Source organism: Nanorana parkeri, unplaced genomic scaffold, assembly GCF_000935625.1.
Source record: "Nanorana parkeri isolate BGI_ZX_2015 unplaced genomic scaffold, ASM93562v1 scaffold132, whole genome shotgun sequence".
In the NCBI taxonomy this organism is placed as follows: Eukaryota; Metazoa; Chordata; class Amphibia; order Anura; family Dicroglossidae; genus Nanorana; species Nanorana parkeri.
In genome coordinates, this window is record NW_017306400.1 from 551955 (window position 1) to 569226 (window position 17272).

At 36.9% G+C, this 17272-nt stretch overlaps 1 protein-coding gene across 1 annotated transcript in view; it reads right to left on the minus strand.

Moving 5' to 3' along the window:
* The window catches only part of LOC108784922 (dynein heavy chain 3, axonemal-like), an 899093-nt gene that overhangs the window by 476179 nt on the left and 405642 nt on the right, over positions 1-17272 (minus strand). The window contains exons 28-30 of the mRNA XM_018553871.1: positions 16033-16063; positions 7159-7278; positions 1964-2134 (exon numbers count right to left, since the gene is read on the minus strand). Coding sequence (XP_018409373.1) covers positions 1964-2134; positions 7159-7278; positions 16033-16063 — 322 coding nt within the window. The remainder of the gene's footprint in view (positions 1-1963; positions 2135-7158; positions 7279-16032; positions 16064-17272) is intronic.

Here is a 17272-nt window from a genome sequence, read left to right on the forward strand (position 1 = left end):
TGCAACCTTCTAAATAAAAATTGTCAATTTAAAAAAAAAAATGTGTCATAGGTTATTTTCCAGTTAAATATTTGTTTGTTTTGCACTGGATTTTGCTGCTGAGATAGCATTTGTACGGGCTCTTTGTATTTTTTAGTTTAAGTGGTATTTTTTTAAACTAATAGATCATTTTTCCACTTTTGTTTTTCAAGTTTATTTTTTCCCCCTACTTTTTGTTTTTCTTAGCATGTTTTTGAGTGGTTTTGTTTTGAATATGTTGTGACCTGGAATGGAACTGTGGTGCATTTGATCATAACCCCATCTAGTGAATCAGTGGTTATATCTATGATGCTGTTTATGATAGGGCTGATTATAATGTGTAGCACCAATTTCCATTAAAGGTGAAGAGGGTCTTCATTTTATGTGCAATTAGTTATGTGCTAGCTTGTCATTGTATTACCCCTGAAGAGGGAGCGATGTTTGCTCCTAAACAGATTGTGGACTATTAAAGGTTACATATTTAATTTGGAATCATTGATCTCCATATGCACTCAAGGTTTTGTTTTTACAGCCTGGCTGCCACAGTGCACAATGTGTTTTATCTCAGCCATAAATTAAGGTGAGCACTATAACCCTATTTGAATATATTTGTGAATCTACTGGTACTCTTAGAGGTAATACAGTTCTTTGTATATTTTCAGTATCACTTCATTCCATATAGCAGGGCTAACATGGGGACAGCCTTGGAGGACTAATTTTGAAAAAAATAGTGTTATTAAACAACTTTGGGGTTTCTATTGCTTTGGACATTTTTTGAGTAAGGTCTATTTCAAATCACCCCTCAATGAAAGGTGAAAAAAATGCAGTCTGAGAAATTGGCTTTAATATAGGGGTAATACACCTTAATATAATGCCACCTGGTGCAACACTTCTATTTCATATTTGAGGCAGCCTTTTCTGGATATATTTCCTATAGACTATACACTATGTATATTGCTGTAAATGGTTCCCTTTTTCATATACTACCATATGCATGTGTTGAATTGCCGCTCCAAGAATTTAAATAGCCTTACTTTGTATGTTTCTACTCAATTGGGTCCTACAGGGACTCCTAGTTGAGAAAATCTGTACTTTGTTCCCTAGTATATGCACTTAATTCAAATGAAGGTATCATTAATCCAAAGCAAGGGAATATCTTTACTGCAGATTTATAATTATTTGATTGATAGAAAAAGGTTGTAGAAAAATAGCCAAAATGTAATCCAGTTTCTTAAGACTGTTGATTCCTGGATGAAGCTCAGACTTTTCCCTACTTGACCCCCAGTACGTGAAAGCTGAAGTAAAATTCAGTGCAGCAGAGATACTGTGGATTTACTGCTCCAAATGTATAACTGCAGTCAAGTCAACCAGAGCAGGTTATAATCTATTGTGTCTATTGTCCTTAACAATCTTGTACCGCTCTTAGGAACAGCATGGGTTAGGCCTTCTTTCTTTCTCTATATAAACGTTCAGTACAGAGCTCTCAAGAGCTAGAATTCGGGAGTAATACTTCATCTTTAGAAACCCCATCCTCAAAAGGCTCTAGAATGTTGTTGATATTTATCAGTTTCTGAGACAGCCCTCTGGAAATAAACATCTCAGGGAATGGCCAGCTGATGACCCTGACACAAAACCCTTGCATTTCTGACATCTTCTGTTGAACTATCTTAAAAATAAATCCTTAATCACAGCTTAAATGAGGAAGCTGAAAGAGACTTTACAAATCTAAAAACAAATACAATATTAAGTAGACACTAAGGAATCACATTCCTACAATTTTACATTTACAAAAAAACTATAAAAATAAAGTCAAATGAGCAGAATTTCCAGCAGCTTAGGCTGAAATTATCCTCTCCGACAACATGTTTCATACATATAACATGTAAAGTATACATGTATCTAAAAATCAGTATACTTAGTTTCTACTAACAAACTTTTGGATTACCTTTAGGTTATCTGGCAGCTCTGCTCTTCCTGCATATCCAGGATTCATAGTAATAAATACTGTGCATGACGAGTCCAAACATATTTCAGTACCTTCAAACACAAAGGTCTGCACCTGTTCTGATATGGCACGTTGAATGGTCTGAATTTGCTGGGCAACTACAGAAAGCACCTAAAGGATCAACAAAGGGATGATTTACAATACTGTCTTTTTATAGCTTTTATACTGAAGAAAACGTTGAAACCCAATTGAAGTCCAACACCTATTTTTCTCTTTATAGTTCTGTACTTTCTTAAAATATTTTCTCTTAGTGGAAATGTGCTTCCTTCACTACAACTTCAATTCTGAGAAAGAGATGGTCTGACCAGGTATGTTAGAATATGGAGTGCACTGGGCAAAATGGTCAAACTCTGGTGTCTATTGGACTGTATGGTCATATTTAGACATATTGTCTAACTGCTGTAACAGACAAGGTTATAAGCGATTAAAAATAAGGGTTGTTAGTATCTATTTATCTATCTATCTATCTAGATATCTATCTATCTATCTATCTGTCTATCTATCTATCTATCTATCTATCTATCTATCTATCTATCTATCTATCCAAACAAATATTTATTTCTGTGACTTCTGTTGGGTTTTAGAGATGGTATCCTTAGGTTGTTAAACCTATTTTCCCATTATCTATTATAAGAGGTATTACTGAACATCTCTAGGCCTTTGTGCATGTAAACTAGGCTTCAAAACAAACCAGTGAGCAAAAGGATTTCTACATTTAAAAAAAATACAATGAAAATTCCATTGGTGCAATTTTATGTAAAGAGACAGTCATAAAAGATCATAGCTGAAGCTCCAGAGATAATGGGTTTAAGAGCAATATGGTAAATTTGACAACATGAAATCTATGGCAAATGGCACTTCAGACAACATGGCACCACAAGATACATGGCTCAGGTAATGTGATTGTAAAATAAGTGTTTATTAGGTAAAGTATGCTAACACTAAAAGCCCATCTCAGGTTATATTTTCTCTGAAATTATCACTCAAGAGGTTAAAATGAATTGCAGCTGAGGACATACTGAGAATGCAGAGCTCCCTTAAGTTCACCTGCTATGCAGATTCTACACTTGTTCTGGGTAAGGGGATCAACCAATACTCTAGCAATAAAAATAAGTATGCCAGTCTTTTTCACGATGGGTTCCTTTTAAACCCCCCAGAAAAGTTGAAATAGATTTAGAATTACTGTCACTTTTTTATTCCAGTGTCTGATTCCCCTTACTTCTTGTCCTTGTGAATCCAGAACAAGAAATTAGAGGAATATATGTTTGGGGACAGGAAGACACATGCTACATTAAAATCTTCACAGACATTCTTAACCGTATCCACTCTAAATATTGTCTTTTATATTCCTGTTCCTATTGAAGACAGACCCCATTATTTTCATAATTTTCCCAGTGACATCCACTTTTTGGAACAGGCAGTAAGAAGAAACATCTTCAATGAGTACACAAAAATCTAATAGAAATTCTAACCCCATCCACAATGTAAATCTGAAAGAAAAAAAAAATTCTGGAGTTGTGCTTAAAGAGCTTGTATTTGAGAAATGATGATGAGCTAGTTCTATCGTCATGGCAAACATAACACAGTAAAATTTTTAAAGGATGTGAAACATAAAGAGAAGGTCGCCACTCCTATATGCAGCATTGAAAACCTGGCACTTTATTCAATAACTCTTAAAAGCAGCATAGCAACTGCTACGCATTTCAGACTAACAATAGGTTTGACAAAGGATATGTTAGTCTGAAACACATAACAGTGACTATGTTGCTTTTAAGAGTTGCTAAATAAAGTTCTAGTTTTACAATACTACATGCTGGAGTGCCAACCTCCTTGTGTTTGATGTCATGAACGGAGGATCACAGTGTGAGTACACTGCTTTCAGAATGGAGAGGGAGGCTTAGCAGGGGAGCTGTTTCTGCTTGTTTCTAAACTTTATCTTTTACTAAATTTGCTCTACTTATTACAGTGATACAAGCAAAACACGGATAAAACAGAATTAACTCTGCAATTGCTCCTTAGAGTTCCCAGACCCAGCATATGGATATTTCATGATACATATGTAAAGTATTATATTTGACATTTGGTATTTTATAGTATTGGGAAGGTAGCCATATCCAGCATTATGCACTGCCATTCTGGTCCTCCACTGGGGACCATCTTGAATTGTGTTTAATGAATGTATTTTATTATTATTTGGGGCAGTCTATAAGAGTAATTAATTGAGTAGTTTATTCTGTTTTGCTTGTAGCAGTAAATTATGTGGAATTCACAATCCTACAAAGCAACTAATCCTAAGAAGCAACTTATGTTCAGCAACATCCAGAACAAAAACCTCTAATTAATTTGAACTTGGTTTATGAGATGCCAAGCATGTGGTACATTGATATAGTAATTACAGCTGAACATACACATATCAATCAGTCCTAGATTTAAACATTTTAACCAATCTAATATATTTTTTTGCTGAACCATAACAAGCTTTATTGATGCCAGATAAGGCTAGACAGACATTTTCACCCCAGTCAGATGTGAGTCCACCCTCTAATGTATTTCACCCAATCGGTTTATTCATTAGAAAAAACCTAAGAGGGTTATTCATGAAGGAGCCGAGGGATCTAGCCGTAGCTTTGGCTGATCCTTCGGCTCACTTTGGCCGCTGGATCCCTTCGGTCGAACTGAAGGGCTGCTGTATGGGCTATTCACAATAGCCCGGACAAGACCTGAAAGAAGCCAATCGGCTCAGCCAAGCCGAACGCATATGCTTTGTCTCAGCTGAGCTGTAGTCACAGCCGAAGCGGGGAGAATGATCTGTCGAATTAGATTGTTTTCCCCACAAATGACAACAGCTGGGAGATATCATGGCTAGTTCCACCAAGTTGTTGTCATTCAATGACAGCCCAGCGTCCTCAGGTTATTTGACCGCCCAGTCATTTACATTTTTCCGGGACCTGCGGAAAGAATCTGGCACAGCATGTTCAGCTGACCGAAGCCAGCCAAAGGCAGCCAATATACGGCTGATTTTAGCCAATGTAAAGCTGGAATCAGCTGTACAGAGCCAAAGCGAATAGCTGAACGCTGTTCGGCTCAGTTCACTTTGACTCGGTTATTCACTCGGCTGCCTTTGGCAGATTAGTGAATGACCCCTTAAGCCTAAAATGATTGTCCAACACAGAAAAGGAAAGACTAATCTGGTTGAATTGAATCTAATTTCTACCAGACCCAATTGTTTTGATCTCATACTACCTGAGTTAACATCCAAATGACTGGTATGTTGATTGATCATATAATTAGCTGTGTGGGCAGCATTGTCCATGGAATTCAGAGTTCCTTATAATGCTACATTTCAAGGCCACCAAGCTACACTAAGCAGCACATAAAAGTACTCCATATATTACTTGTAATAACAATGATGGTACATTTAAAACTAAAATAAATGTAGGTGCTTGCATGTACATCAGAGCTCCCAAAAAAACCCATAATACAAAGAGCTCTACTATGCAAATAACACGTTTAGTTCTAGAATCTAAGGTAAGATCTACCCCCCTTCTGATTTATTTCCTTCACTACTTGTCTTTGCAGAGTTTTTTAACCAAGAGTAAAATATGGAAAGGAAGATAGGGCAGGCCTGAGATTAACAATAGAAATTGTTCAGATGAGCATAAAGCGTACATAAGCCCAAAAACAAAAATATAACATAATCTATGTTAACACTCCTGAAATGTAGTCGCTGCATCAGTTTTATTTTTTAAGCTTGTTTCCTTCATTTTCTCCTTGTGATTTAAGTAAAACACTTCCTGTGTTAGGGTGGATCTGTTCTATGGAGGAGTAATGGAGCCACCCTTGGCCAGCAGTATTGCCAACCTGTGTTTAACCCAAGTCAACAATTCAGAAATAATCTTTCATTGTTCTGACATCTTTAACTGATGAAATATGAATTCTGGTAGCTATTATACTGTTAAATAAGCTAATCAGGCAGCATTACAAAATGCTGCATGTTTACTAAAAGCTTTTAATTGCTTTGGAGCCTTGTGAAAAATGTTACTAGCACCCAGGCCCTGCCACCACCACTAGCTTATAAGACATCACAAATAAATAATTACATACTAGAGCACTAAAATCTCATGGCAAAAATACAGAAATAATCTTTTATTGTACTAACATCTCTAAACTGATGAAATCTGAATTCTGATAGCCGATTTAACTATCAAATAATAGGGCAGCATTACAAAATTCTGCATGTCTACCAAGAGTCTTTGATTGCTTTGGAGCAAACAAACAACAAAATAAATAATTACATACTAGAGTACTTAGTTTAGAGTACAATTAGTGTGTGAACCGGATTACTGGTCTGTGACTCCCTTTTCCTCCATCAGCTGGTTTGCCCTACACTGCTATATGGTCCTAATATTTTCTAGAAGTAGTTTATCAGAAAGCCTAGCACACTGTATGGTCACAGATGTCACACATGCATAAAGCTGGCCCTGTCTATAACAATTAAATCAGGATTCGAAAGTATACATGTGAATGCTGCATTGTGCTTTGCTATGCAGCATTCAGGCCAAGGCAACCCATGACCTTTATAGAGTTCCCACAGACCCTTATGTTGGGAGAGCATTTCAAGATGAAATGAAGGACTGAACAATTATGGCTGCTGGTTGATTTTGCCTCCATTGTTTGTAGAAACTATCCTCAAACTATGAACTGCAATTAAGATTATTGTATAAGCAACAGATGTAACGTAAGAAACGGAGAAAGCTCAATAAAGTATGTAATATTCATACCCATTATATTGTTATGGTATCTGACAACTAAAAGACTATACAGTATTAGAACAATTTAACTGTGTAGGTTATTTAAAAGTGCCCTAATATTTTATGGCCATGATATTGGTATTATATTGAAACGAAAGGGCTGTTAAAAATATCTGTACTATTCATGAATAAATAGTTTGGTGATTCCTATTTTTCAATAAATCATCTTATTCCTGATATTAAGCCATGTTCTGTTTAGGTGTACATACACATGAAAGTACTAAATTTGAAAGTCAATATTTTATCTCTGCATTTATATTTGCATTTGCATAACTGGTACTTGCAGTGCATATTAAGTTTTCTGAGAAAGTGTGTTAGAATTACCTCCAGCTCAATACGATTAAATTCATCAAAGCATGCCCAAGCTCCAGACTGTGCCAGACCTTTGAAGAATTTCCCCATGGCTTTATAGTCTAGTCCATCAGAGCAGTTAAAAACAACACACTGGAAAAAAGAATAAAAAAAAAGAATAAAGGGCGTTATGTTATCATAACAAAAAGCAAGTGAGCATAATTGCAATATAAAGAAAACCTAAATAAAAGTAAATAAATTAAATGTGGTTAAATCTTTACTGATAATGAAAACTATTGAAATTAAAGTTCTATAAGTTGTATATTTGACAGGGCAGCACTGCGGGCTGCCATTGCTCTCTTCCAGAAGCATCTCTGCAGCACCATGCGCAGTTGAATGCCTGCCCCAGATGTATCACTCTTTCTCTGATTCAGGCAAAAGCAGCCTCCAGCACTGGATAAAAGCCTTAGCTTTGGCAAATTACACTTGCCTAAAAGTTTTTTTCTTTTTCTCTCTTCTCTAATTTTTTTATGCTTTCATTTTTTTAAACTTTTTCACACTTAACATTATTGCTATCACATGTGTGGGGAGGGGAAGGAAGTCTAAAGACACCCTCCCGCTCCTATAAGGCTCCCGTCCGGCCATTCAGGATGGCCAATAGACGGGAGGTGGTTAAAATTAAGCTCCAGTTTGCTCCAGGTCAACTATACATTGTTAGGATTTTCTGTAGACATTGGCATTATGTTGCGTTAGTGCACAACATAATAAAATATTAAGCATATCACAACGGCAGCTGAGACCCCCAATGTGTCACTGCACCAAATCAGTGGGGGGTCTCAGCTGCCGTTGTGATGTGCGGGGTCCCTTGTGTGTCCCTGTGCCTTTAAGGGGGTTGGGCTGCCTCCTGGCAAACCTGCACCCAATTTTAACTTTTGTCTTTTCCTACATGTGCTCCAAGATGGAGACTCTGATAGGTTAGAGTTGCCTTGATGAGGCAGTACGGCTTTCACATATTCTGCAGAAAACGTGGATCTATAACCTCTGTTCTTAACTTTAGCAGATAGACACGTTTTTTTGCATGCTGGCTGGTGAGTGTGCTGGGAAACATTTTGCTGTTGTATTGTCCAATATGGCAGCTGCAAGGTGCAGTGTCTTCTCAATCTTCTCTTATGGGAGGGCGCTCTGCATCAGCTCCAAGTTTTATCTGCAGATCTGTTTTAGAGGAGATGTGTGAATGCTCACCTGCCACCACACTTTTCCTATCTGCTGCTCAGAGAACACAGTGCTCAGTTATTAGTGAGCTTCCCAGAGTTCAGACTTGTATTCCTGACTTCCGATTCCTGATTGCTGCTTGTTTATCATTTCTAAACCACAGCTGCCCGCACTGATCTTGGCTTGTATAACCGCATGAGAACCTCTTCCGTCTGCATCAACCGTGGACTGTTATTTGACTACGGAAACTGGACTTCCCTTATTGACTTGATGCTATTGATTCCTGGCACATCCACTCCATGTATGCCCATCCCTCGCAATTGGTCTCCATACATATATTTATTACCTGCGAGTTCCTGACAAGGTGCCAACACTGCCTCCCCGCACTGTCCCCCGTCCCCTTCTGTACACCGACAATCTGATTCCCTCTGCGCACCCTGCACAACCCATTGTCACCCATGTGCCCTCTAATCTCTGCTGCTCTGTACTGGCATGTACTGAGAGAGCAATGTAAAGCAATGTAGCACACGTGGCAATGTGGATTGATCATTATCACAAGGCATAGGTGTGAAGCCTTTCCCCAGATTTTTTGCATAAGTTGCTTTTTTACAGTTGTGAGCAACTTCAATTTTCACCATTTTACAAAAAGACACAATTTAAAATATACAGATATTTGTTATTTATTAACATAGTACAGTAATATTTATTTTTATTTTTCAGGAATTGTTTATGTGGAAAAATAATGATTTTAGCATATGTTTATAGGAAATTATAGTTTCATGAAATGCACAAAATCAGCAGTACAATCTTTTTTATTTTATTGGTCCTGTGTATTCAGAAAATACATGGTTTTCGGGGGAGGGGAATATTTTACAAACTGTCAAAGCTGTAAAATAGTGAAACAAATAAAAAAAATAGCAAAACTGGTCTGGCAATCTGAAATTAAAAGTGGAGAGAAGGGCCTGGAAGTGAAACAGTAATTAGCAAATTTGAAATGAGTTAAAATAAAGTTATAAAGTCATAAATATTTCTTAAAATATTAATTTAGTACTTGTCATTTATTAGACATGTGTGCTGGCAAAAAATTTGTAATGTTTTGTTTTCATTCGGATTTTTTGTTAATATGTTTTTCGAGATTCTGGTCCAAAAGACAATTAATTTCGGGATTCGGATGAAATATGAATTTTCGTTAGTGGTAGTATGTACGAATTTTCGTTACAAACAAATTTTTGTTGCAGCAAAGTTACATTAGACAAAGGAAAAACAATTAACTTTTTTTCTACAGTCCGCAGAAGAGAAAAAAAAGTGTGAGGTTACCCCCCAATTGATACCAGACCCTTTAGGTCTGGTAAGAATGTTAGGAGGGACTCCCAAAGTAAAATAAAAGTGTATGGGGTTCCCCCAAAAGTCCTACCAAAAGTCCTACCTTTAGGTCTGGTAGGAATTTTAAGGGGGAACCCCACCCCCTAAAAAAGGGGGGGGAATGTGGGGTCCCCTAAAATTCCTACCATACCCTTGAGCTGAGCACAGGCCTGGCAAGGCAGGAAAGGGGGGCGCTCGATTGATTGGGGACAAGGGCCTCTTCCCCACAACCCTGACCCAGTGGTTGTGGGGATCTGCGGGCAGAGGGACTTATTTGCATTGGAGTACCCCTTTAATTAAAGGGGCACCCAGATGCCACCGCCCCCCCCCCTTTTTTAAAGAAGAAGAGGTAATTAGGGTTGAGTGACTCTTTTGTTCAGTATGTATGTTAAAATCTTTGTGTCGATTCATATTTTTGTATGTGATGTGAGGAAAATTATTTTGTTAAACTGGAAGGAGTCCTTGCATCCACAGCTTACTCAATTTATATGCCTAATTAGTTTTTTCCCAAGCTTAAGATTGTAGAAAAAAAGCAAAGCCTGCACCCATACATGTTATAAAATCTGGCAGCTCTGGCTGAATACAGTATGAGTCAATTTTCCCTGTAATCAGAGTTTGAGTTATTTGGTTGCTTATATAGACGAAAGCATGACAATTGTGGCACACTTGTAGACAATCCAGATGGTTCCTTCTATTCTGATGGATCTTTGTTGTCCCCTAAACATGAGCAGGCACCTGTGGAGTTCTAAGCTGAGCAGTCGTGCTGTTTTGTGCATTTGTGTGTGTGTCTGCAATGATGGAGCTCACTCCATCATTGCCCTTCTGACGAAGCCCCGTTTGGGGTGAAACGCGTCAAGGCATTGGCGTGGTGTTTTGTGGATTGCCCCAGCTACGGACACCCATGTCTGTAATAACCAGTTGTATCTAAAGGTATCCAAAGAGAAGAAAGTCCTTTTGAATATCTCCATTCAGCCACAGACTGACATTCAGGCTTACTCCATATTTTTGAAGCTGTTCATCTAGGACATCCGGATGCTTGCTCACACGGAATCTACACAAGTATGAGCACTTCTCTGTGGCTGCACTTGCTAATTGGAATTCACATGGAGTTTATGTGAGAACTAAGTATTCCATTTAAGGATATCCATAGTATCGAACATCCTTTGCTAAGACATCCTATGCCGATTGCATCTTATTGCTTTTCACACTTATGGATGTGTGACATTGGAGATTTCCCATTTGAGGATCAAACAATGCCACTGTGAGTGCTGTCTACTTACTTACTTTTTTTTGACAAGGAGTGAGCTCCATCATTGAGACCTGTTTTTCCCATGCACATTGTGCTTTTGAATCATTACTTGCGGGACTGCAATCTCTTTCATCTTTGGAGATACCTTTTTCTGGGGGATTTTTATTCTCAAAGAATAAGTTTACTCTAGGGGTGTACCAATCACTTTATTTGTTCTCATCTAAATGAAATTCACTTAGCTGAGTGCAATCCTACGTATATGTTTGTTTTTTTGTACTGATACACGTGTCATATATGTCTATATTTAAATATTTAAAGATAGTTTAATAAATACGTTTTTTACTGACATTGTTGCATATTTGAAGTGGTGGTGGGATCTCCTTATTTCGGGAATTGTTTCTGTGTTGGAATTACTATAGGAGACTCAGCACTAGATACTGTTTTGCTACATAATATATCTATAACCTTCCTTCCCCATATATATTTTTGTGGTCCCCTAAATTCCTTACCCAACCCTTGATCCGAGTATCCGCCTGGAAGCACCATATCAGGCCACATGCCCTCAACACGGGGAGGGTGCTTTGCCAGGGGGGACCCCTCTCATCCATTCTCATATTGTTTAGATGCATCCAAAATTTTCCTTATCGGAAAATTCAGAAATTTTCAGAATGAATGACATGGCTTATGGATAGGTTTTTGTAGAACATCTGGTTGATGAACTTGCAGTTGTGTTGAATTTGTTCAAAGGAGAACAAAGTATTTTGTTCATACAGTTAACATACATACTTAACCCCTATTGAGGCCTATCATTTCCATCATGAATATCCTTTACCATTTTCAATCCCAGGTTACCATATTGGTATTTTAGGTGAAATTGTGTCTTTTATACATTTCTTGCTGAAATGTCGATATGTAATAGAGACAGTTTATTACATTCGGTTAAAGTTAATATACTGTAATCTAAATAATATGTTTACTGAATAGTAAGTTTACTGCTTAATGCAAAGTGTGAACATGGCCTAAGGTTAAATCTGTGGAGTGACAGTGCGTCAAGCAGAAAATTATTTTATGCATGTTTGCATTGTTAAGAATAGGCAACACATTTCAAACCTTTCTCAGTGACAATATATACAAATATAAGAGTTATTTTTAATTTAAGCATACTTCCTGATATATATTATTTAGCCTGTTTCTGTGGTACATTGGCACTGTAAGTTGAGGTGAATTTAGTTTTGCTAAATATTACTATTTTTATGTTTTATTGTGGAAATCAAGCATTAATTATGGGCAAAAAGCTGTATATAGGATTTCATCACTTATAAATTAGCTTATTTTTCTAAATCTACTTGCTAAGTAAGTTAGTAATTAGACTTGCCTTAGTTTAACCGCTATGCTATACAAAAAAGCTTCACACATCTTCCTAATAGAATACAATAAGAAAAATGTGTGAAATTAAGTGAATATTGTATGAAAACATTTATAAGCAGAAACTTAAAAGTGTGAAGTCAATTTTTTTTTGTTGGATTTGGTTAGAGTGGGTATGGGTTAAAACCCTTCACAGATGTTACTGTTACATATCTGTTATGGAGATTTCCCCTCAATCTGTGTCCCTCTGTAGATTTTTGTTAACTTTCTGTCTGGGGAAACCATTGTCACTGGGTCAGATAGTGAGGAAAATTTTACCAGGCAGGATCTCTAGCCCACCATCAATCTAAAAAAAGAGTTTTTGGTTTGACATACACTTTAATTATTACATACAATTAATTCATTTTTAAAAGAATTGTAAATAATTTGGTGATTTTTTCAAAGAATTTCAATTTGATGGAGATCCATGCAACAATAAACGGAAACTAATGTTTACTGGTAAGAACACTGTCACTGGACATAATGCACTGAAAGACAATGAAATAGTGTTACACATAACAATTATGCATAATTAAGCAATATAGGGGCATTGTAGCTTTATTGGATATAATGTAAATCAGGTTCAAGAGATCAGGTTTAGATATATTTTTCCACAATAGTTTTTTTCCCAATTTATACCCAAGCAGTTAGTCTGAATGGGGTTTTTAGTGTTTTATATGCATGCATGTGTTTTTCTTTCTGGAGAGTGGCTCCTTATGGAGGGTGGCTTTTTTCCCCATGGTCCCTGTGTGGGTTGTAAAGTAGCCACTGCTCTAAGCTCACTCCCAGCATGAACTGCAATCACACATTTAGTTTAATAATTTGTTTTCAGATTGTAGTCCATCATGGGAGTGAGCTTAGAGTGGTGGCTACTTTACAACATACACAGGGACCATTGCAAACAAAAGTAGCCACCCTCCAGAAGGAAGGACAGTGTCAGCATGAATTCAGAGACGCTTGTAGGAGCTACAGCCAAGTAATACCCAGATAAGCTACATTTTTGTAAATAGGGTACTTGAATGCATTTTTAAGATTTATAACCTGAGGTCAGTGTCACTTTAAATACCCAAGGGGAAATCTACAATTCAGGGGCATATGTGTGTTCAGTTTTTTTAAAGCCTTTTGTATTTGGGGATGGGTGGCTGTGAGCCAAGTAATTCATATTTTTAGAAGGTGAAGATCAACAACGGCAACCCCCATATTTACAGTGGGGTCTATACACTAAGCTGCCGTAGGCAGCCGAGTGAATGACCGACCTGAAGTGAAGTGAGCTGAACACTGAAATCAGCCGTACATCGGCTTGCTTCGCGTGGCTTCGGGTCGGCCGAACATGCTAAGCATGTTCGGCCGACCAGGCCAGATCCTTCGGCAGCTTCGTGAATAGACCCCAGTATCTCAGTATGGGTTTCCTTTAAAATATATGACCATTATTGTTTATGATCAGTGCTGAATGATCTGCAAGTATGATATGATTCAAATTGCTGAAATGTGTAGGTGGCAACATATGTGATTTTATGGTGACTGTAAGGTCCCTGTATAGGTACTTGACCCTATTCAAATGCTAATAAGTGGATAAGTGGCATCTTATAGGGGTGATTTACTCAGGGGAAACAGGCTTTTCCCTTTGCCAGGGAATTTTCCCTTAGCTTAGTGAATGAGGTAAAGCTCTTTTGACTTCTATAATCCAGTCATGTGCAAGCACAACTACTGTTTCTTTTATTTTCCTTCCAGTTGATTTGGTATTCTTTGCAAACTGAATTTTTACCACATTTACTAAGGTAAGAGAAAATGTCCATGCCAAGTGAACATTCTCTTGGAAAGTGAACAGCTTTTTTTGTGTTTAGCAAATCAAACCCTGTATCTCAGCAGGCCAGTAATTAGCTCATGTGTGGACAACTTCAGAATGTAATATGGAGAAAAATAGAAACAGCTTGTGTCTGACACATTAATACTGCTTAAGCCAATTCAACAAGAAACAATTATAGGATAAATGAATACAACAAACCTATAATTGGAGAAAAGTCATATTGTCTAATTATGTCTAATATATTTCTATGCATGGATGCCAATATTGTACATAAATATCAATTCATGGTCTATAGGGTTGATAGCCTTTTTCACTACAAACAAATTAATTTATATGTGGACCCTCACACTGACGTACATAAGAAAAAAGAATTCCAATATGCATGGAACATTGTCTGGGGAATCTTATGAGCAAAAAATATTAAATAAATAAATAAATAGATCCCACCATGATAGAAATAGCAGGTGGTCAGATCTTTTGTAAAATGTCAGGGGAACAGACACAATTATATGTTCACAAATTACAATCATACACTATACACTTGTATTCTAGTCAAGTCTGTGGAGCAAAATAGATGTGTTATAAATTAGCACTACAATATGCAACAAGCTGTTTCCACATAATTGTAGAGGTAAGAAAAAACAATGTTTCTTACAGAAGAATAGATGCAAATGAAACATTTTAAATACAGAAAAAGTGAAAATGGAAAAAAATTACACTTTGAGACAAACACTGTAGCATTATGTACACAGCTTACTAATATTGATGGCTTGTGATATTAACTTTTTGTATAAGAAGTGTACAAAATTAGTGTTTTAATGAACTTTTAATTTTCTTACCTGAACAATAGAAAGCATAAATAATATTTTCCTTCCAGGCTATATTCAAACATAAAAGCCCAATGCTCTTGTAGTAAAGAGGTGATGCAAGGAATAGAGTTAGTTCAATGAAAGTATAGGGAGGAACTGTAGGTCAAATTACTTGATTCGAAAATACAGAAAAATGCATTACTCTGAAGGGTGGCTGTGGCTTTCTTTATCTCTTAAAAAAACCTTTTTCTTATTTCTGATTAATTATACAGTAGAAAATTGAACTCTAAAGGTGACCATACATCTTGTGATTATTGCTATGAAATCATCCACGAATGGTCTGCCATAGGAAAATCGATTCATTTGTACGGAAACCAATGATTTTTTCTAATGTACTCCTGGCCAAATGTCCTTGATCAGTCAGGCTGGAAACATTTTTTTAATCAAACGAAAATCGATGGATTAGTGATGTTTTCGTACAAAAATAAATTCTGAGTTCTGTCAATCGACAAAATTAGTATTGCTAACGAATTATTATCAAACCAACATTGGTTTGTGCGTGATGGGGTATTTGAGTGGAAATCAAATGACTGTTCGATGAAGGCACAAAAGAAATCGAACGATAATTGGAAGGTGCAAGGACCACCTTAAGTAAACCACTAAACACACAGTTCCTCTCTCATTGATAGTGATCACCAGTAAAAAAGAGGGGTTCATTTCTCTAATGCGGTAAAAGGCAGCAACCCTTGCCACTCTATCTAAAACAAACAAAGGGGGTTGCCTTTGCATAAACTTTGAGGAATACAGGGGTGCCTCCTCTCTACCAACACCCTTCTGCCTGGACAGAGAATGAGCAGCAGCAGATTGTTGAGGTCATCCCTCTGCTCAATCTGCTCTCTCCTTCTTTTGGCATGTTTCTGGTACCAGTTTAATTAAAAAATGATTATAAATGAATACAGAGTCGGGTTAATTTGTTACTTTTATATCTTTCTGGACTTCGGACTGAAACTAATCAGAGGTTTGAAGTACCTGCTTATTTTGCATTTTCTTTGCTATTTGGATCATATATTTAGTTGAAGAGCTCCCATTAGAGTTCTGGAAGGATAAAAAGGCACATCTTATTTCTTTAATAAAGCAGATAAAAATCTTATTAACAGAAACTGCAGTGTTAGTGAAAATGTTTAAGTACAAAAAGGAGTACATAAAGAAAATGAAAATAAATACTAAAACATTATATTTTAATAAGTTTTAGAGGGAAGTGTTCATATGTTATAATCCCTAATGAGCTTTTTTTAACTACATTAGGCTAGAGACTCAAGAGTATTGTAAACTAAAAGGGCTGGAATACAGAGGTCATTACCAACCACAACAATACATAGTGAATATTAGTAAGAATAAATAAAAGGCTATTTACAGAATATGCCTGTCCCTCTGGAGTAAAGATCATTTTCTTTTATTTTAGTTAAGGCGTTTGCAAAAAGTAAATGCAGGAATTTTAAACCTTTATTAAATTGTTTTTATTTGATTGCTCCTCTGTTGGAAAGCAGATGATCTAGTAGGTTAGTTCTCATCTTGTCCTAACTGTTGCTTATTAGTTAATGTGTGCTTTTTACTTGAAGTATGGAGAATGTAGTAGTCCAGCTTGAGATAAAGCAAGCAAGAAGTTATCATCTGCCAAATTTTTTTTAAATCTTAATGCAGATCTGTGGCTTACATTTTAATACCAGCTAAATTTCAATAACTGGTTTAGAGCATTAGAACTGTATTCCATAATTCATTACCATTTTCCAGCTTGACACAGCATTAACAGCTTGAAAACATACTTCTTGTATATGCAGTTTCATCCACAATGTTTTCACTGTACACAACATAACTGTAATGGTTCAAAAATGCATTTTTAATTCCACACCGGCATCCCTATATAGATCAGATGAATTTAACACTATGGGGGTTATTCACAAAGCTGCCAAAGGCAGCCGAGTGAATAACCGAGCCGAAGTGAAGTGAGCGGAACACTGTCCAGCTATTTACTTCAGCCTTGTACGGCTGATTTCAGCCGTATATCAGCTAAAATCAGCCGTACTTTGGCTGCCTTCAGTCAGCCACACATGCTCTGCATGTTTGGCTGAGCCGAAGTGCAGAAGGAGTTTGACTCAGCCGATTCAACATCTGAATTGGCTGAGCCGAAGCTCTGACTGCTCACTCGCTGCCATTCGTCCCTATTTTCATAGGGGCTGAACGGCAGTAAGTGAATAGCCGAAGGCTCGTAAAATCAATTAAGAAGTTGAAAAAATATTTTTAAAA